This window comes from Melanerpes formicivorus, unplaced genomic scaffold (assembly GCF_026170545.1).
Source record: "Melanerpes formicivorus ecotype bairdi unplaced genomic scaffold, bMelFor1.0.p_v2 SCAF_10, whole genome shotgun sequence".
In the NCBI taxonomy this organism is placed as follows: domain Eukaryota; kingdom Metazoa; phylum Chordata; class Aves; order Piciformes; family Picidae; genus Melanerpes; species Melanerpes formicivorus.
Window position 1 is genome coordinate 21,093,513 of NW_027142362.1, and position 19,204 is coordinate 21,112,716.

The following is a 19,204-nucleotide window of genomic DNA, read 5'->3' on the forward strand; positions in this document are numbered from 1 at the left end:
ATGAGGGTGGGGAGAGACTGCCCACAGGCTGCCTCAGGAGGCTGTGGATGTCCTCTCCCTGGAGGTGTTGAGGGCCAGGCTGGATGAGGCCTTGAGCAGCCTGGGCTGGTGGGAGGTGTCCCTGCCCATGGCAGGGGGCTGGAGCTGGCTGAGCTTTGAGGTCACTACTAACCATTCTGTGGGTCTATAGATCTAAGGGCAGGGAAAATGAGGAGCTAGGAAGCCAGGAGGAGGAATTTTGGGCTAGCTGGGGTCAGCCATGGCATGGGCAGGCAGGGCTGATCCCACTCCTCCCAGTTAAGGTCAGGAGCCTGTTCCTGGGTTTCCCAGTCCTCAGCTGTGGCCGGTTGTGCTGGAGGTGATGATGGTTTATGGTCCCACAGCTGGGCTGGGGCGTGGGATGGAAACCCTGCACTTGCCGCTGCCGTGTGGCCTTTGGCAGCCTCTGACGTGGCTCCAGTGTCACAGGCACTCTGGAGTCTGGGATTTATTTCCCACCCAGGCACTCGACTTCCCTGGCAAGTGGCTCTTGTCCCTTGCAGTGAGGCTGACATGGAGAGGAGCCCTGCTGCAGGGTGGCATTGGCAGGAGAGGAAGTGACCTTCCCTCCCAGGGCTGTGCTGGGCCTGTCTGAGGGGCAGGGTGAGCAGGGCCACGTGTGAGTAATGTCTTGTTGGAGCCCGGAGCTGCGACCTGCCAGGGCTGCTATTGATGCAGGGAGCGCTGCCAGATGGCTGCTGTGCTGGCTCACGGAGGAGCAGCCCCGGCCCGGGGCGCGGCTGGCAGGAGGCCGCTGCCTCGTGCTGCCTGATGGAGGCTTTGGGAGGCTGGGGGGTCCCGGCCTGCCCACAGCCTCTCCTGCCTGCGTGCCTGGCTGCCGGCGAGGGCAGAGCTGCCTGCCCAGGGCTCCTCCCGCCTAACCCTCTCCTCTTTTCGCTCCTTCCAGCAGCGATGCCGTCACCTGGGCAGATCCCCACTGGAAGCCCCCCGAGGACGTAGGTAACCCCCAGGGCGCGGAGCGGCAGGGAAGAGCCTTGAACCGTGAGGGGTCGTTAACTCTAAGATGTCCTTGGGCAGCGGAGCTTCCGGAGGGAAAGGAATCGATGCGAACCCGGTGGAGACGTACGACAGCGGGGATGAATGGGACATTGGAGTAGGGAACCTCATCATTGACCTGGACGCCGATTTGGAGAAGGATCAGCAGAAGCTGGAGATGTCGGGCTCCAAGGAGGTGGGGCTGCCGGCGCCCAACGCCGTGGCCACCCTGCCGGATAACATCAAGTTCGTCAGCCCGGTGCCGGGCCCGCAGGGCAAGGAGGGCAAATCCAAGTCGAAAAGGAGCAAGAGCGGCAAGGACAGTGGCAAGCCGACCCCGGGGACCTCCTTGTTTACCCCTGGCGAGGGAGGAGGTAGCAAGAAGGAGGCTCAAGGACGCTCTGGGGATGGCGCCAACTCGGGCGGCTTGGTGGCCGCCGTCGCCCCGAAGGGCTCGGAGAAGTCGGCCAAGGCGTCGCGCAGCGTGGCCGGCTCCAAGAAGGAGAAGGAGGGAGGCTCGTCCAAGAGCAAGAAGGAGAGGAGCGAGGGCGCGGGGGCTGCGGCCGAGAAGGAGCCCGGCGTGCTGCAGCCCCTGGCCCTGGCGGTGAGGGTGGGACAGTATGACGGGGGCCAGGGCCCGGAGCCTGCTGCTGCCGAGCAGCTTGGGAGTATAGCGATCGACGCGGGAGCGGCGCTCAACCCCCTGGGCGTGAAGGCGGAGCTGGAGGATGGGGACGGCGAGTGCCGGCAGCTGAAGAAGGTGAAGGCGGAGAAGGTAAGGCCGGTGCTGGGCTGGGGGCGTGTCTGAGTTCAGGCCCTCGGGAACGGAGCGGCCCTGCCTCTGGTCCGGGGGAAGAAAGGGAGAAGGGAGACAGCAGGGTCTGTTGGGATGCGTTTGTGCGACGGCAGCGGCCTCAAACCGTGGCGGGGGGGAGGTGACTCTGCTTCTCTGCTCTGGAGGTCACCCCGGCACAGGCACCACCGGGCACTGGCACCGCTGAGCGGCTGGCACCTCCCGCTCCTGGCGTGAAGACAGCTTGTGCTGGGAGGGCACTGGTCAGGCTGTGCCTGGCTTCTGGCAGCTGTGTGTCAGCAAGCTGCCCGCGGTGGCTGTGTGTCACAGCACCGTCCTGCCATGCCCTCGGGAGGTTGGTTTCTGTGCCCAGCAGCTCCAAGCCCTTCCAGCTCCGTGCTCTGTGGGAGGAGGCAGGGCTGGCACCGAGGGTGATGCTCCGGTGCTGTGCCTGCCCCAGCTCCCAGGGCTGTCTGTTGGCTGCCATGCTCTGCTCCCCAGTGGCTTCACCCTGAGTGCCAAAGCTCCCTGTGGCTCCCACGGGAATTTTCTTTCTCTCTGGTTGCATCATGTGCAGAGAAGGAGACCTCAATGCGTTCGTGACCGAGAGCTCTGTGGGTGTGCAGCTGAGCACATGGTGCAGGGCTCCCAGGAGCTACCTCCTCCTTCCTTGCTCTGCCATTGGTACGTGGGCTTTGGCCCACTGCTGGTGACAGCCTCAGGCCAGCAGGTTGCTGTGGCTGCTCTACTGCTCCTCCACGAGTGTGCAGCAGCGATATGGAGCCCACCAAGCTGCTCCTCCGGGTCACCAGGGGGGCTGAAAGCTCTGCCAGCAGTCTGTCTGTCTGTCCATCTGAGTGGGTGTGGCTCAGCTTGAGTCATAATCACAGTGGCTGCTGGCACTTCGGGGCTTGGCTGGGGGAAGCCTTGGAGTGCTTGGAGCAGAAGCTGTCCCGCAGCAGCTGCAGGTGTGCTGTGGCTGCTCTGTGCCCAGGGTGAGCATCACACCGGTGTGTGTGGCTGGCTGTGCTTGGGGCTGCTCAGCCTTGTTGCCATCAGCACCTGTTGGGCTGTTGGGGTGTGCATCCCCATGGCAGCAGCTGGTGAGCTGTTGGGGTGTGCATCCCCATGGCAGCAGCTGGTGAGCTGTTGGGGTGTGCAGGTGGTGAACTGTTGGGGTGTGCATCCCCATGGCTGCAGCTGGTGAGCTGTTGGGGTGTGCATCTGGCAGCTGTTGGGGTGTGCATCCCCATGGCTGCAGCTGTTGGGGTGTGCATCCCCATGGCTGCAGCTGGTGAGCTGTTGGGGTGTGCATCCCCATGGCAGCAGCTGGTGAGCTGTTGGGGTGTGCATCCCCATGGCTGCAGCTGGGAGGTGTTGGGGTGTGCATCCCCATGGCAGCAGCTGGTGAGCTGTTGGGGTGTGCATCCCCATGGCTGCAGCTGTTGGGGTGTGCATCCCCATGGCTGCAGCTGGGAGGTGTTGGGGTGTGCATCCCCATGGCTGCAGCTGGCCCTAGGAGGGCTTCTGCTTGGCCCTGGGGATGGTGGTACTGGGCACCAGGAAGGGCTGGGTGCATCTGGAGTGTGCTGAGGCCAGCTTGACGTTGAGATGTTTGGGGCTTTTCCACCTGCCAAAAGAGCAGGTTGAGCAGGAAGGGTGGGAGGAGAGCTGCTAAGTGGGTTGGCACTTCCTGAGCTTGAGAGGAAGACTCCTGGGGCAGGTGGCTGAAGGCTGTAAATTGAAGGAGAGGATGTGTGGTGTCCTTATTCCTTCTGGCAGCAGAGGCAGAGGGAAGGAAAGCAGGGAGAGACGCTCCTACTCTCTGCCACGATGGACTGAGTGCTGCTGCAGGAAGCTGTGGGTGCTGGAGGTTCACTGATGCTCTGGGGCACCTGAGTGGATGTGTGGAGGAGGAACCCATGGCAGGGGTGTACAGGGCAATGTCTTTTGGCTTGGGAAAGGCCTGAGTAGGGCTGGAGCTTGGGAAGTGGTTTGGGCAATACCTCCAAGTGCTGCCTGTTGTGTTCCTTCCTAGCCACCTGCTGCTGGCCTCTTTCAGCACTGGGGCTGGCTGACCTTAGCTGCTGCCCTGGGTGGCTTGGTTTGACTATTGAATGTTGATTGTTGCACTGGGGGAGCTGCAGAAAGCTTTTGCAGGTGGGAGAGGCAAAGAGGGGATTACCAAGACAGGGACCAAACATCATGGAGTTGACAGGCTGGAGGAGTGGGCAGCTGAGCACCTCGGGGAGCCTCGCCAAAGTGAGGTCATGCTCTTGGGTTGGGCAGCCCCCAGGGGAAATGTGGCCTTGGGGGATGGAGGGCAGGAGAGCAGCCCTCAGGACCTGGGGATGCAAAGCTGGAGATGAGCCAGCACCAAGATCTGCCAGCCCAGGGCCAGCCCTGTGATGGGCTGATGCTCAGCACCCCGGGCAGCAGGGGCAGGGAGGGGATTCTGCTGGGGCAGCTCTGGAGCCCACAGCACAGCCAGGGAGCTGGTGGAGCAGGGCCAGAGGAGGCCACAGCAGTGCTGGCAGCCCTCTGCTGTGAGGCCAGGCTGGGAGAGCTGGGGTGGCTCAGCCTGGAGAGGTGAAGGCTCCAGGGAGACCTTCTGGTGGCCTTGCAGTACATCACTAGGGCTGCTGAGGCAGATGACACTGGAAGAGGGTGAGTTAACTGGGCACAGGTTTTATCTTGGGGATGGGGAGACACTGGAATGGGTCAGAGATGCTGTGGGTGTCCCACCCCTGCAGAGGTTCCAGGTGAGGTGGTTTGGGGCTCTGAGCAACCCTGCAGGAGCTCTGGAACAAGGTCACCTTGGAAGCCAATTTTCCAAGCAGAGTATTTGATCATCTCTGTCCAGGTGCTTGGGAGGATGGTTCTGCCCTTGCACTTGTCCAGGTGGATGAAGGCTCAACCTGGAGGCTTGGGCCTTGTTTTGAAGAGGGGGTTTAGCATCTAGACCTGCAGGAAAGGGCTGTGCTTCTGCTGAGCAGCTGAGCTCTGTCAGCCTCCTGGGGGCAGACACATGGCCTCCTCTGAGGCAGGGAAGCTGTGGGCGAGGAGAAGAAAGGTCCCTGTGTGGTCATGAGTGGGAAAGCAGCTGAAGATCTTGAGGAGGAGCATGGTGTGGTGGCTGGGACAGGGTGGAGGGGATGAGGTGGAGTTCTGCTGGGCTTTTTCCTGTCTTCCTGAAAGCTGCAGAGATGCCCCCAGATGGTGTGGGGGGTCTAAAGGGCGAGTGAAGAGTGAAGAGCTCCTCCAAAGTGTGCCTCAGTGGGTAAAGGAGGTGCTGGAAGGTGTCCAGAGCAGGGCCCCGAGGAGGAGCAGAGGGCTGGAGCTGCTCTGCTCTGGAGACAGCCTGAGAGAGTTGGGGTTGTGCAGGCTGGAGAGGAGAAGGCTCCCAGGAGAGCTTCTGGTGGCCTTCCAGGAGCTGCAGGGGGCTGCAGGAAAGCTGGGGAGGGACTTTGGAGGGTGTGAGGGAGGGATAGGGGTCTGGGAGACCTCTGAGGGGGGCAGGAATCAGGCTTGGGGCAGGGAGCCTGCAATGGGCACTGGCAGCCTAGAAGGCCAAGGGCAGCTGAGCTGAGCTGCCCTTGGCCTTCTGGGCTGCCAGTGCCCATTGCCAGAGGTGGAGGGAGAGGATCCTGCCCCTCTGCTCTGGGGTATCAGGGAGGAATAGGATTGGGGGAGATGGAGCAGCACTAGAAGTGGGGAAATTCAGCTTGGGTGTGAGGAAGAAGTTGTTGCCCATGAGGGTGGTGAGAGCCTGGCACAGGTTGCCCAGGGAGGTGGTGGAAGCCTCCTGCCTGGAGGTGTTTGCAGCCAGGCTGGAGGTGGCTGTGAGCAACCTGCTGTGGTGTGAGGTGTCCCTGCCCATGGCAGGGGGTTGAAGCTGGCTGAGCCTTGAGGTGCCCTCTTTGGTGGGGTCCTGCAGGCCTGGGGGCAGAGCCTCCCTGGGAAGTGAGGAGCTTGCTCAGAGCGAAAGAGGAACGGCCCCGGTGTGACTCAGCCCAGGCTCTGCTCTGCCACAGCCTGGCCTCCCCATAACCCTGTCTGGCTCCTGCTTCCCTTTTGGGCAGGCAGGCAGGGCTCTGTCTGGGGCTGAAGGCAGAGCCCATCTCTTCCTCCCCCGGGCTGGATGACCTCGCAGTGCCTGTGTGTGTGCCGAGCAGTCAGCCTGCAGCCAGCCTGCAGCCAGGGGTTGTGCTGCCTCTCCTTGGCTGCACGAAGAAGCTTTCAGCAGCCAGTGTTTGTCCCTTGTGAGGTGCTTCAGAGGCAGCCCAGCTGGCTCAGCGCCCCTCCTCCTGCTTTGTGCTCTTGGAATCTCTCTGTAGGGTCTGCAGCCCTGGCTGGCTGCAGCAGAGAGCTTTGCTCACAGTATCACCAAGGTTGGAAGAGACCTCAACGATCATCAAGTCCAACCTGTCACCACAGACCTCATGGCTAGACCATGGCACCAAGTGCCACATCCAGTCCCCTCTTGAACACCTCCAGGGATGGGGACTCCACCACCTCCCTGGGCAGCACATCCCAATGGCTAACAACTCTCTCTGGGAAGAACTTTCTCCTCACCTCCAGCTTAAACTTCCCCTGGCACAGCTTGAGACTGTGTCCTCTTGTTCTGGTGCTGGGTGCCTGGGAGAAGAGACCAACCCCCACCTGGCTACAACCTCCCTTCAGGTAGTTGTAGAGGGCAATGAGGTCACCCCTGAGCCTCCTCTTCTCCTGAGCTGAGCTGCCCTTGGCCTTCTGGGCTGCCAGTGCCCATTGCCAGAGGTGGAGGGAGAGGTGTGGGAGCCATATCCAGGGCTGGGGGACCCCACCACTGCCCTGAGCAGTCTAGGCCAGGCCTTGGCGACCCTGACAGGGAAGAAATTGCTCTATATGTCCAACTTAAACCTCCCCCTGGGGCACCTGGAGGCTGTCTCCTCTTGTCCCATCGCTTGATGAAACCCACGGGCAATAACCCTGCCCGAGACCTGGAAGGTCTCTGGTGTGGGCTGAGCCCCTGGCACGGGGCTGCCTGGGGCTGGGGTCGGTTGGCTTGGCAGCTCGTTGCCCCTGGAGCTCCAAAAGATATTTGGGGTGGTGTGGGGGGGCAGTGTGTGGCCACAGCAACCCCAGGCAGAGCTACAGGCTGGGGGCAGAGTGGCTGAGAGCTGCCAAACAGAGAGGGAGCTGGGGGTGCTGATTGACAGCTGCCTGAACAGGAGCCAGCAGTGTGCCCAGGGGGCCAAGAAGGCCAAGTGCATCCTGGCCTGCATCAGGAAGAGTGTGGCCAGCAGGAGCAGGGAAGTCATTGTGCCCTGTGCTCAGCACTGGTTAGGCCACACCTTGAGTCCTGTGTCCAGCTCTGGGCCCCTCAGTTTAGGAAGGACATTGAGAGACTTGAAGGTGTCCAGAGAAGGGCAACAAGGCTGGGGAGAGGCCTTGAGCACAGCCCTGTGAGGAGAGGCTGAGGGAGCTGGGGTTGCTTAGCCTGGAGAAGAGGAGGCTCAGGGGAGACCTCATTGCTCTCTACAACTCCCTGAAGGGAGGTTGTAGCCAGGTGGGGGTTGGTCTCTTCTCCCAGGCAGCCAGCCCCAGAACAAGAGGACACAGTCTCAAGCTGTGCCAGGGGAGGTTTAGGCTGGAGGTGAGGAGAAAGTTCTTCCCAGAGAGAGTTGTTAGCCATTGGGATGTGCTGCCCAGGGAGGTGGTGGAGTCCCCATGCCTGGAGGTGTTCAGGAGGGGATTGGATGTGGCACTTGGTGCCATGGTCTAGCCATGAGGTCTGTGGTGACAGGTTGGACTCGATGATCCTCGAGGTCTCTTCCAGCCTTGGTGATACTGTGCTAAAAGCAGGGCTGGGTGTTTCTCGCAGCGGGGAGGGCGCCGAGCCCGGGCTGGTGCCCCCCTCTGTGCCCCGGCAGCACGGTGCCGCCCGCCGCGGTGGGCACACGAGCCTCGGGCTCCCTGGGACGGCCCGGAGCTGCTCAGGGCTCTCGGGGGGGATGGCGATGCCGGGCTGCTGCTGGAGGGAGCAAAATGGCCGTGAGCAGAGCGGCGGCGCCCGGCTCCCCGGCGGCCCCCCCCCCGGCGGCAGCGGCGGCGCTCTTCCCCCCGCGCCGGGCACCCCGCGCCGGGCACCCCGCACCGGGCACCGGGCGCCGCAGCCGGCGGGCCCGGGGCTGTCAGCAGCGAACAAAAGGAGGCTCCCGGCTCTTGAGTGCCGCCCGCGCTTTGTTTTGATGGCGAGCGGCTGGGCGGGAGCGGGGCGCCTTAGCCGCCTCTCCCTGCCGGGGGGGTGCTCTCCCCTCCCGCTGACGAGAGTCCAGATGCGGCGCCGCCGCAGACGAGGCAGAGGCAAACAGAAGCTGCTGGAGCTCAGCTCTGCTCCAAAGCCTGCCCTGGGTCACGGCTGTGGGCAGCCAGGAGGCTGGGATCGGTCCTGGCCCTCTGTGGGGGAGGGCTGGAAGCTACTGGTGTGGTTTCTCATCCCACTTGGTGGCTGTGGCAGAGATCCCTCCTGCTCTGGCTGGCCCAGTGGGCAGGGGGTGCTGTAAGACCCCCTCGGCAGAGGAGCACCTATGGGATGGGCTGGGAGAGCTGGGGCTGTGCAGTCTGGAGAGGAGAAGGCTCATAACCCAGCAGGGCTGGAAGCAGCCTTCCATCTGGGCCCATCCTGGTGCACTGCTGCTGGCAGGCACTCACCTGAGTGCCCACTCTGGCTCCTGCTGCTGGGGGGCATCCAGTGGGGCTGGCACCTTCTGGGCTGGAATGAAGAGCTCAGCAGAGACTTGCTGGTTGGGTTTAGCTGAGTGAAGTGGGGCTGTGCAGCCTAGAGAGGAGAAGGCTCCAGGCAGAGCTCAGAGCTGCATCTCAGTAGCTGCAGGGGAGCTGCAGGCAGGCTGGGCAGGGACTGCTCAGGAGGGGCTGTGGGGACAGGACCAGGGGCAGTGGTTTGGAACTGGAGCAGGGCAGAGTTAGGTTGGACACCAGGAGGGAGTTGTGCAGAGTGAGGGAGGGGAGACACTGGCACAGGCTGCCCAGGGAGGTGCTTGAGGCTCTGTCCCTGCAGCCATTCAAGCTCAGCCTGGCTGTGTCCCTGGGCAGCCTCCAGCTGGAGCTGTCCCTGCTGCCTGCAGGGCTTGGACAAGATGCCCTTGGAGGCTCCCTCCCAAGCTGCTGCTTTCAGTGATGGGGCATGTGGCAGAGGCCCTTTGTGGCTGTGCTGGAGGACAGTGTGGTGTGAAAGGTGGTGCTGGGGCAGTGGCTGTGAGAGGTCAGATGGTGGTGGAGGAAGTGGGGGAGCTGCCCTGGAAGGAAGAGTGCCCCAAAGCACATCCCTGGAGCCTGCCTGCTCCAAAGGGTTTGTGGTGTGGCCTTGGTGGGTGGCTTTGTGTGTGCAGAGCTTGCCCTGAATGCATGGCAGCAGAGCTGCAGTGTGGCTGTGCTGGCCTGGGCAGGATGTGGCATGAGCCCCAGCTGCTGGCTGTCCCCCCCCAGTCCTTCCCCTGCAGGCTTTCTGTAGCCTGTGTAGGTGGAAGGGGTGAGGTTTGGTAGGGGATGGAGCAGTGAGGGCTGGGGTGGAGGGGTGCTGGGGTGGCTCCAGCTTGAGGAGGTGAGGTCCACCTGGAAGGCAGCACCTCTGCCAGGGTCGGCAGGAGGCAGCTGTAGTCTCCCTTGGGGCCATTCCTGCCTGCTCGGGGTTGTGTCTGCTCCCAGCTTTCACACCTGAACACACCTGCTCCCTGCAGAGCCTGAAGCCCACCCCAGGTGTGGAGCTGTGACTGCCAGCCCTGTGCTGCTGCTTTGCCTTGCCCTGCTGGAGGGTGGAGAGGACTCCGTCTCTGCTGCCCTGTCCCAGCCACCGCCCCCTTCCTGCTTGTCCTCCTCTCCTTCCCTGGCTGCTGGTGGCACCAGCAGGGCAGCACAGCTGGCTGATGCTGCTCAGAGCTTCCAGCTTTGCTCCCCATGCTCAGGACTTGCTCTCATCCTGCCCCAAGCAGCTCTTTGTGTCTTGCTCCCATACAACACCTTCCAGGCGTGCTCTGGCCACCGAGCTCCTCGGGGAGCTCCCTAGGAGTGGGGAGCCCAGGGCTTGAGTCCTCTGCAGGCTGAGTGCCTCCTGTGCTTCCAAAACCCTCTCAGTCCATCAATTAACCTGGCAGAGGGGAGACTGAGGGTGGAGAGGAGGAAGAAATTGTTGTCAGTGAGGGTGGGGAGAGACTGGCACAGGTTGCCCAGGGAGGCTGTGGCTGCCTCCTGCCTGGAGGTGCTGAGGGCCAGGCTGGATGAGGCCCTGAGCAGCCTGTGCTGGTGGGAGGTGTCCCTGCCCAGGGCAGGGGTGTCTCTGGCCAGGGCAGGGGTGTCCCTTCCAACCCAAGGTCCCATCCAACTCAACCATTCTGTGAGTCTATGAAACCAGCTTTTGCCACCCCAAGTGTCCAGAGGTTGGGTGCAAGGTGTAGGCAGAACCTGAGCTGCTCTGACCCAAGTTGCCCATGAAGGAAAGGATGAAGAGGGCTCTGAGATGGTGGCTTGGGAAGCCAAGTCCCGGAGTGGGAGGTGGGCAGGGTGAGGCTGCTCTCAGCCCCATGCTCCCAAGGTGGGGTGGTGATGCTGGCCTGGCTGTGCCAGGCGGTGCCCGGCAGGGGCTTCCCTGGCTTGGCCTTAGAGCTTTGGCCCTTGGTGGTCTCCAGCCCCTCCAAAGCTTGCTCCTTCCGTCCCTTTGGAGCTGCCTTAACCCTGCACTTGGCTTTCTCCAGGGCTGTTCAGGGGGGTGTGGGGGAGCCCAGCCCCCGGGGTGGGGGCTGGTGCCGAGCCCCCGGGCGGGAGCCGTCGGCCGGCCTGGTTCCGCAGGGCTGGGGCCGGGGCGGAGCGCTGGGGGTGGGCAGGCAGCTGCGGGCTCTGCCTGCTCCTCTTGCTGTGGCTTCTGCTCTGCAGGCATGCTGCAGTCAGCCACCTCCAGAGCTGCTGACAGGGCTCAGCTGGGAGGCCTTGGGAATTGCACCGCTCCTTTCCCTATCGGCCTGCGAGCTGCTGCTGCGGGAGGGAGCCCGGGGGGGGCAGGCAGCCAATGGAGGGGGCAGGCAGCCGGGGGAGCAGGCAGCCGAGGGGGGAGCAGGCAGCCAATGGAGGGGGCAGGCAGCCGGGGGGGGGGGGAGCAGGCAGTGGGGAGCAGGCAGCCGAGGGGGGGGCAGGCAGGCGAGGGGGGGGGCAGGCAGGCGAGGGGGGGGCAGGCAGCCAAGGTGTGAAGAGCTGCAGAGGAGGAAATTGGCCTCCTTCACTTCCAGCCATGGGGTTAGGCTTTTGAGTTTTGGCTCCTGCTGAGAGGTTATTTAGATGTGGGATTTAAGGAGCAGCCAGGGGAGCAGGCTGGGATCTTCAGCTGCTCCTCCCTCCCAGGCGGCTCTGAAGCACAGAGTCCCTCCCTGCCCAGCCAGGAGGGACCCCTGCAGGGCTGGCTTGGGTTTAAGGCCTGCCCCGTGGGCATGGCTGTACCCCATTGAACAGCTTCACAGGAGGGTTGGGCTGGGTGATCCTGGAGGCTCTTTTCCAACCTGAATGTTTCTGTGGTTCTCTGATTCTGTTTATGTTGGAAGGGACCCCAGAGCTCAGCCAGCTCCAGCCCCTGCCATGCCCAGGGACACCTCCCACCAGCACAGGCTGCTCAGGGCCTCATCCAGCCTGGCCCTCAGCACCTCCAGGCAGGAGGCAGCCACAGCCTCCCTGGGCAACCTGTGCCAGTCTCTCCCCAGCCTCACTGACAACAATTTCTTCCTCCTCTCCACTCTCAGTCTCCCCTCTCCCAGCTCAAAGCCATTGGCCCTCAGCCTGTCCCTCCCAGCCCTTCTCCAGAGTCCCTCCCCAGCTCTCCTGGAGCCCTTCAGCTCCTGGGAGGCTGCTCTGAGCTCTGCCTGCAGCCTTCTCTTCTCCAGGCTGCACAGCCCCAACTCTCCCAGCCTGGCCCCACAGGGGAGGCTCTGCAGCCTCTGCTCATCCTGGTGGCCTCCTCTGGAGCCTCTGCAGCAGCTCCAGGTCCTTCTTGTGCTGGGGGCCCCAGAGCTGGAGGCAGTGCTGCAGGTGGGCGCTGAGCAGAGGGCAGCATCTCCTTGATTCGCTGCCCTGATGCTCTGAGGAGAGGTTTTGCTGGGCAGGTGTGGGGGTGGTGATCCTGCTGGCCCTGGCTGCCCTGTGGTGGGGGTGGGCAGTGCTGGGGCTGGCTCAGCTCTGGAGGCTGCTGGGGCTGGCTGGGCTGGGGCAGCCGCCGGTGTTTGTGGCTTGGCTCCCGGGCTGCCGGTGGCTGCTCATTAGCCTAACGACCTCGGCTCCCCGGCACCACTTATCTGCCCCGCTGAGGGCTCTGTGAAGAGAGCTTCTCAGGTCTTCAGCGAGCCCCAGGGGCTTCAGAAGCTGTGAGCTGATGCAGGGGGAGGCTGCCAGGATTCAGCTGCTAATGAGCAGAGCTGCAGAGCCGCTGCTGCAGCCGGCCTGGGGAGGCTGCGGGGCGCTGCCTGCTCTGCCCCTGCTCTGCTCCTAGGCTCCTTGGGCAGGCACTGCCTGCTCCCTGGCCTCTGCAGCCAGGGCACCTCCTGTGCTGATGGTTGCTGCTGCATTGTCCTCCAGTCCATCCCTGTAGTCCTCAGGTGTGTGCAGCCTGGCCCACAGGGAAGCCAAATCACAGTCTCACAGTATCACCAAGGTTGGAAGAGACCTCAAGGATCACCAAGTCCAACCTGTCACCACAGACCTCATGGCCAGACCATGGCACCAAGTGCCACATCCAATCCCCTCTTGAACACCTCCAGGGATGGGGACTCCACCACCTCCCTGGGCAGCACATCCCAATGGCTAACAACTCTCTCTGGGAAGAACTTTCTCCTCACCTCCAGCCTAAACCTCCCCTGGCGCAGCTTGAAACTGTGTCCTCTTGTTCTGGTGCTGGGTGCCTGGGAGAAGAGACCAACCCCCACCTGGCTACAACCTCCCTTCAGGGAGTTGTAGAGGGCAATGAGGTCTCCCCTGAGCCTCCTCTTCTCCAGGCTAAGCAACCCCAGCTCCCTCAGCCTCTCCTCACAGGGCTGTGCTCAAGGCCTCTCCCCAGCCTTGTTGCCCTTCTCTGGACACCTTCAAGTCTCTCAATGTCCTTCCTAAGCTGAGGGGCCCAGAGCTGGACACAGGACTCAAGGTGTGGCCTAAGCAGTGCTGAGCACAGGGCACAATGACTTCCCTGCTCCTGCTGGCCACACTCTTCCTGATGCAGGCCAGGATGCCCTTGGCCTTCTTGGCCCCCTGGGCACACTGCTGGCTGATGTTCAGGCAGCTGTCAATCAGCACCCCCAGGTCCCTCTCTGTTTGGCAGCTCTCAGCCACTCTGCCCCCAGCCTGTAGCTCTGCCTGGGGTTGCTGTGGCCAAAGTGCAGCCCCTGGCACTTGGACTTGCTGAATGCCATCCTGTTGGCCTCTGCCCATCTGTCCAGCCTGGCAAGGTCCCTCTGCAGAGCCCTTCAGCCCTCTAACTGACCAACATCTGCTCCCAGCTTGGTGTCAGCTGCACATTTGCTGATGACTGAAATGTTATTCCCCATGCTCTGGTCAGGTTGTCTGAGTCCCTGAACAGCGTGCTCCAGCTGAGGATGTCCCTGCTGGCTGCAGGGGCTCGGTCTGGATGCTCTGGAAAGGTCCCTTCCAGCCCAAACCCTTGTGGGGTTCAGGGAGGCTGTGCTTCAGAGCTGATGGCAGGCAGGAGGAGAGGCAGCTGGGGGTAGCAGTGCCCCTGGGGGGCTCCTGGTGATATTCTTGCCTGGGGGTGGTTGGTGCCTGAGGCTGGAATCCTCCCTGGGCTGCAGGAGCAGAGCCAGCCTAGGTCTGGGAGCTGCTGAGGCAGCTGCTGGGGAGAGCAGCCTGGGGCCAGGCCCTGCAGTGGTTTAAAGCTCCCAGCAGCCTGATGATAGCTTGTGTTGGGTGACAGCATCTGCTGGGGGTGTTGCTGTCCCTGCTGCTCACTGCTGCCCACAGAGCAGAGCAGGGAGCTGAGCTGATGCAAACAAACATGCCCAGGCTGCTCTGGGGGGAGCTCAGGTTGCAGGCTGGCAGGGCAGGCAAGCAGGCACAGCGTGCCAGGGGCATGGATGGCAGCATGGGCAGCAGAGAGCCTGCCTGGGGCTGGGGGGGCTTCACCAGGAGCATACTGCAGTGTGAGGGGGCTTGAGGTGGCTTTCACCAGCACCACTTTCACCACCAGCCTCTGCCTGGCTGCTCAGGGGGGAGGCACAGCCTAGGAGAAGGCTTTGAGGGGGCTCAGCCTGTGCCCCTGCCTGCTGCTCCCCACAGCACAGGAGCTGCTGGGGCTCCCCATGGCAGAGAGCTCCAGGGTGGCTTGGTCCAGCCCCAGCCTGAGCCCTGGGCTCAGGCTCCTCCACCTTGCACAGGGAGGGAGCTGCTCCTGGCTGGGGTACCCCAGGGGTTCCTGGCATCCCCCCAGCCCCCAGCCTTTGGCTGCAGCACAGAGAGGGAGCAGCCTGGCAGATGCCTGCTGGGGCTGGGGAACAAACCAACAGCCTCAGCCCACAGGCCCCTGCAGCAGCCAGAGTGCCTGGGCAAGGGGAAGGGGCCAGGAGGGAGCAGGTCCCAAGCTGGTAGCACAGGGAGCCTGTGAGGAGGGGCAGGAGACACTGGCACAGGATTCTGGGCAGGGAGAGCTGCATTCTGGTGCTGTCCTTCCCTGTCTGGGCAGGAGAGCTGCATTCTGGTGCTGTCCTTCCCTGTCTGGGCATTGAGAGCTGCATTCTGGTGCTGTCCTTCCCTGTCTGGGCAGGGAGAGCTGCATTCTGGTGCTGTCCTTCCCTGTCTGGGCAGGAGAGCTGCATTCTGGTGCTGTCCTTCCCTGTCTGGGCATTGAGAGCTGCATTCTGGTGCTGTCCTTCCCTGTCTGGGCAGGGAGAGCTACATTCTGGTGCTGTCCTTCCTTGTCTGGGCAGGGAGAGCTGCATTCTGGTGCTGTCCTTCCCTGTCTGGGCAGGAGAGCTGCATTCTGGTGCTGTCCTTCCCTGTCTGGGCATTGAGAGCTGCATTCTGGTGCTGTCCTTCCCTGTCTGGGCAGGAGAGCTGCATTCTGGTGCTGTCCTTCCCTGTCTGGGCATTGAGAGCTGCATTCTGGTGCTGTCCTTCCCTGTCTGGGCATTGAGAGCTGCATTCTGTCCCTCCCCACTGCTCCAGGACCCTTGGGAGCTGCCCTCCCTGCTCAGCCTCTCTCAGCCATGGCCCTGAGGCAGTGCCCAAGGAGGAGCTCCTTGGGGCAGCAGCTGTGCCCCTTGCAGGTGGCAGGAGCCATCAGGGCTGCTGGAGCCCAGCTCCTGGGAGAGCCCAGCTCCTGTGGGAGCTGCTGGTGTGCCAGGGGAGCTGGGAGGTGAGTCCCTTCCCATTTGCCCCTACTTCTGAGCTGCCAGGACCCCAGTGCCCATTAGCTGCAGCACTCAGTGCTCTTTGGGGCTGCTCTGCTGCTCTGCTCTGAAAGCCAGGAAGGAGCAAAGCACTTAGGAGGATTTTGATCAGAACTTGGCAGGAGGCTGTAAAGGAACCCAAGAAGCCTTCTGCCAGCCAGCTGAGGCTGCTGATGAGTGGGGAGGGCAGAGGCAGGGCTGTGCCTTGGGGTTCTTCTGCCCCTCTTAATGGGCTCACAGCAGAGTTCCTGCCTGCCTGGGCTGCAGGAGGGCAGGGGGAGCAAACAAACCTCCTTCAGGCTGCTGGAGACCTGCTGGGAGTGAGGCAGAGTCCTGGGGGAACACTTGGTGAAAGCTGTGCCTCAGGAGCAGGCTCTGTGGCTGGCAGTGCCAGGCCTGCAGGGCACAGCAGGGCTGTGCCAGCCTTGCCTTTCTCCCAGGAGGTCACCCGGCAGGGAGGAGGAGTGGGCCCAGGGCAGCCTCCTGGAGCTCCAACAAGGCCTGGTGCAGAGTCCTGCCCCTGCTATGGGGCAAAGCCCAGCAGCAGCCCAGGCTAGGCAGAAGGGCTGCAGAGGGCTTGGGGGTGCAAAGCCAGGCAGAAGGTGGCACTGAGCCTGCCAGCCCAGCCCCAGCTCTGCCCTGGGCTGATCCCCAGCACCCGGGGCAGCAGGGGCAGGGGGGAGATCCTGCACGTCTGCTGGGGCAGCTCTGGAGCCCTCAGCACGGGCAGGGACCTGGTGGAGCAGGGCCAGAGGAGGCCACAGCAGGGCTGGAAGCCCTCTGCTGTGAGGCCAGGCTGAGAGGTGGGGTGGTTCAGCCTGGAGAGGAGAAGGCTCCGGGAAGACCTTCTGGTGGCCTTTGAGTGCTTCAAGAAGTGATCAGAGAGCTGGGGACAGCCTTTGAGCAGGGCCTGTGGTGAGAGGGCAAGGGGAGATGGTTTGAAGTGCAAGAGGGAGACTCAGAGTGGAGAGAAGGGAGAAATGTTTGACACTGAGGGTGCTGAGAGCCTGCCCCAGGCTGCCCAGAGAGCTGGGAGCTGCCCCCTGGCTGGCACCACTGCAGGTCAGGTTGGTTGGGGCTGTGAGCAGCAGGAGCCAGGGTGACAGTCTGCATCCTGGGGGCAGGCTGGGATGGGGCAGGAGGAGAAATGGCTTAGTGCTGAGGGTGCTGAGTCCCTGAGAGAGGCTCCCCAGGGAGGCTGGGCATGCCTCACCCCTGGGGGTGTCCAAGGCCAGGTGGGATGGGACTTTGGGCATTGTGCTGAGGGCTGTCTCTGCCCATGGGGGAGAGGTGGTTGAGGATCTGGGAAGGTTTCTTCCAGCCCAAAGCACTGTGTGGCTCTGGGGTGCCCAGCTGCTGATGGAGGATGCTGTGGGGGTGAGGAGTGCTGCTGGGAGGCTCCTTGCCCTTGGGGGTGGTGCAGAGAGTCACAGAATAGGTCAGGTCAGAAGGGAGCTCAGAGATCACTGAGTTCCAAGCCCCTGCCAGGACAGGGCACCCAGGAACACAGCCAGGGGGGTTCTGGAGAGCCTCCACAGAAGGAGACTCCACAACCTCTCTGGGCAGCCTGCTCCAGGCCTCCAGCAGCCTCACACCAAAGAAGTTTCTCCTCCTGCTGAGGTGGAACCTCCTGGGTGCCAGCCTGTGCCCATTGCTCCTTGTCCTGTCCCTGGTCACCACCAAACAGAGCCTGGCACCTCCATCCTGCCAGCCAGCCCTCAGCTCTTGCTAGACATTGATCAGGTCCCTCTCAGCCTTCTCTCCACACTCAGCAGCCCCAGGGATCTCACCCTCTCTCCCCAGCAGAGATGTGGTCAGGGGTCTCAGTGACCCCTGCAGCTCTCCAAGGCACTCCCAGGTGTGGTGGCTCTGCCTGCAGAGCTCCTCACAGTCCCTGGCTGGCCCTGAGCCATGCTGGCTCCTGCCTGGGGCCATGAGGAGCAGGGCAGGAGGGCAGCCTGGCTCTGCTGGCTCACCAGAGGACTCCTGGTGTCCTGACACCATCCCCCACAGCAAACTGCTGGCCAAGCTGTCAGCCCCTGGCTTGGACAGCAGCACTCTGAGCTGGGTTAGGAACTGGCTGGAGGCTGAGCCCAGAGAGTGGTGGTGAATGGTGCCACAGCCAGCTGGCAGCCAGGCACCAGTGGTGTGCCCCAGGGATCAGTGCTGGGCCCTGTGCTCTTTAACATCTTCATTGATGATCTGGATGAGGGATTGAGTCAGTCATCAGCAAATGTGCAGCTGACACCAAGCTGGGAGCAGATGTTGGTCAGTTAGAGGGCTGAAGGGCTCTGCAGAGGGACCTTGCCAGGCTGGACAGATGGGCAGAGGCCAACAGGATGGCATTCAACAAGTCCAAGTGCCAGGGGCTGCACTTTGGCCACAGCAACCCCAGGCAGAGCTACAGGCTGGGGGCAGAGTGGCTGAGAGCTGCCAAACAGAGAGGGACCTGGGGGTGCTGATTGACAGCTGCCTGAACAGGAGCCAGCAGTGTGCCCAGGGGGCCAAGAAGGCCAAGGGCATCCTGGCCTGCATCAGGAAGAGTGTGGCCAGCAGGAGCAGGGAAGTCATTGTGCCCTGTGCTCAGCACTGGTTAGGCCACACCTTGAGTCCTGTGTCCAGTTCTGGGCTCCTCAGCTTAGGAAGGACATTGAGAGACTTGAAGGTGTCCAGAGAAGGGCAACAAGGCTGGGGAGAGGCCTTGAGCACAGCCCTGTGAGGAGAGGCTGAGGGAGCTGGGGTTGCTTAGCCTGGAGAAGAGGAGGCTCAGGGGAGACCTCATTGCTCTCTACAACTCCCTGAAGGGAGGTTGTAGCCAGGTGGGGGTTGGTCTCTTCTCCCAGGCACTCAGCACCAGAACAAGAGGACACAGTCTCAAGCTGTGCCAGGGGAAGTTTAAGCTGGAGGGGAGGAGAAAGTTCTTCCCAGAGAGAGTTGTTAGCCATTGGGATGTGCTGCCCAGGGAGGTGGTGGAGTCCCCATCCCTGGAGGTGTTCAAGAGGGGATTGGATGTGGCACTTGGTGCCATGGTCTAGCCATGAGGTCTGTGATGACAGGTTGGACTTGGTGATCCTTGAGGTCTCTTCCAACCTTGGTGATACTGTGGGACTGTGATAACCCAGCAGGGCTGGAAGCAGCCTTCCATCTGGGCCCATCCTGGTGCACTGCTGCTGGCAGGCACTCACCTGAACACCCACTCTGGCTCCTGCTGCTGGGAGGCATCCAGTGGGGCTGGCACCTTCTGGGCTGGAATGAAGAGCTCAGCACAGGGTTGCTGGTTTGGTTTAGCTGAGTGAATTGGGGCTGTGCAGCCTGGAGAGGAGAAGGCTCCAGGCAGAGCTCAGAGCTGCATCTCAGTAGCTGCAGGGGAGCTGCAGGCAGGCTGGGCAGGGACTGCTCAGGAGGGGCTGTGGGGACAGGATCAGGGGCAGTGGTTTGGAACTGGAGCAGGGCAGAGTTAGGTTGGACACCAGGAGGGAGTTCTTGGGAGACACTGGCACAGGCTGCCCAGGGAGGTGCTTGGGGCTCTGTCCCTGCAGCCATTCCAGCTCATCCTGGCTGTGTCCCTGGGCAGCCTGCTGGGGCTGACCCTGCAGGATGGCCTCTGGGGGTCCCTTCCCACCCAGTGCAGCCTGTGAGCTTGCTGCCAGCTGGTGTGGTGACTGGAGGTGTGCTGCTGCAGCACGAGGTGCCCTGCCTGCTCCTGAGCTGCTCCCCCCTGCTGCTGCAGGCTGTGAGCAGCCGTGTGAGGCAGTGGGGCAGGGAGGGAGCCAGAGCCCAGCGGCTCCCCTGGTGTGGCTGAGCCAGGGCCTCAGCTGGGGGCCAGGGCAGGGGAGGGCAGCTCTGCCTGCAGCCTGCTGGGGAGGCTTCTGCTGCTCCTGAAGGGGCCTGTGGTGTGGGCTGTGCTCTGGGGACGCTGCTTCCCTCCCGAGGCAGCGGTGCCCCT

The 19,204-nt window shown here is 62.8% G+C and overlaps 1 protein-coding gene across 4 annotated transcripts in view; it reads left to right on the forward strand.

The window, feature by feature from the left end:
* ZNF609 (zinc finger protein 609) overlaps window positions 1–19,204 on the forward strand; it is a 59,671-nt gene that overhangs the window by 17,422 nt on the left and 23,045 nt on the right. For 3 of the 4 annotated variants that reach the window (XM_068144191.1, XM_068144188.1, XM_068144190.1), the window contains exon 2: window positions 947–1,810. In XM_068144191.1, the coding sequence (XP_068000292.1) occupies window positions 1,064–1,810 (747 nt within the window). In that variant the 5' untranslated portion in view covers window positions 947–1,063. The remainder of the gene's footprint in view (window positions 1–946; window positions 1,811–19,204) is intronic. The other variant, XM_068144189.1, reaches the window with a different exon arrangement.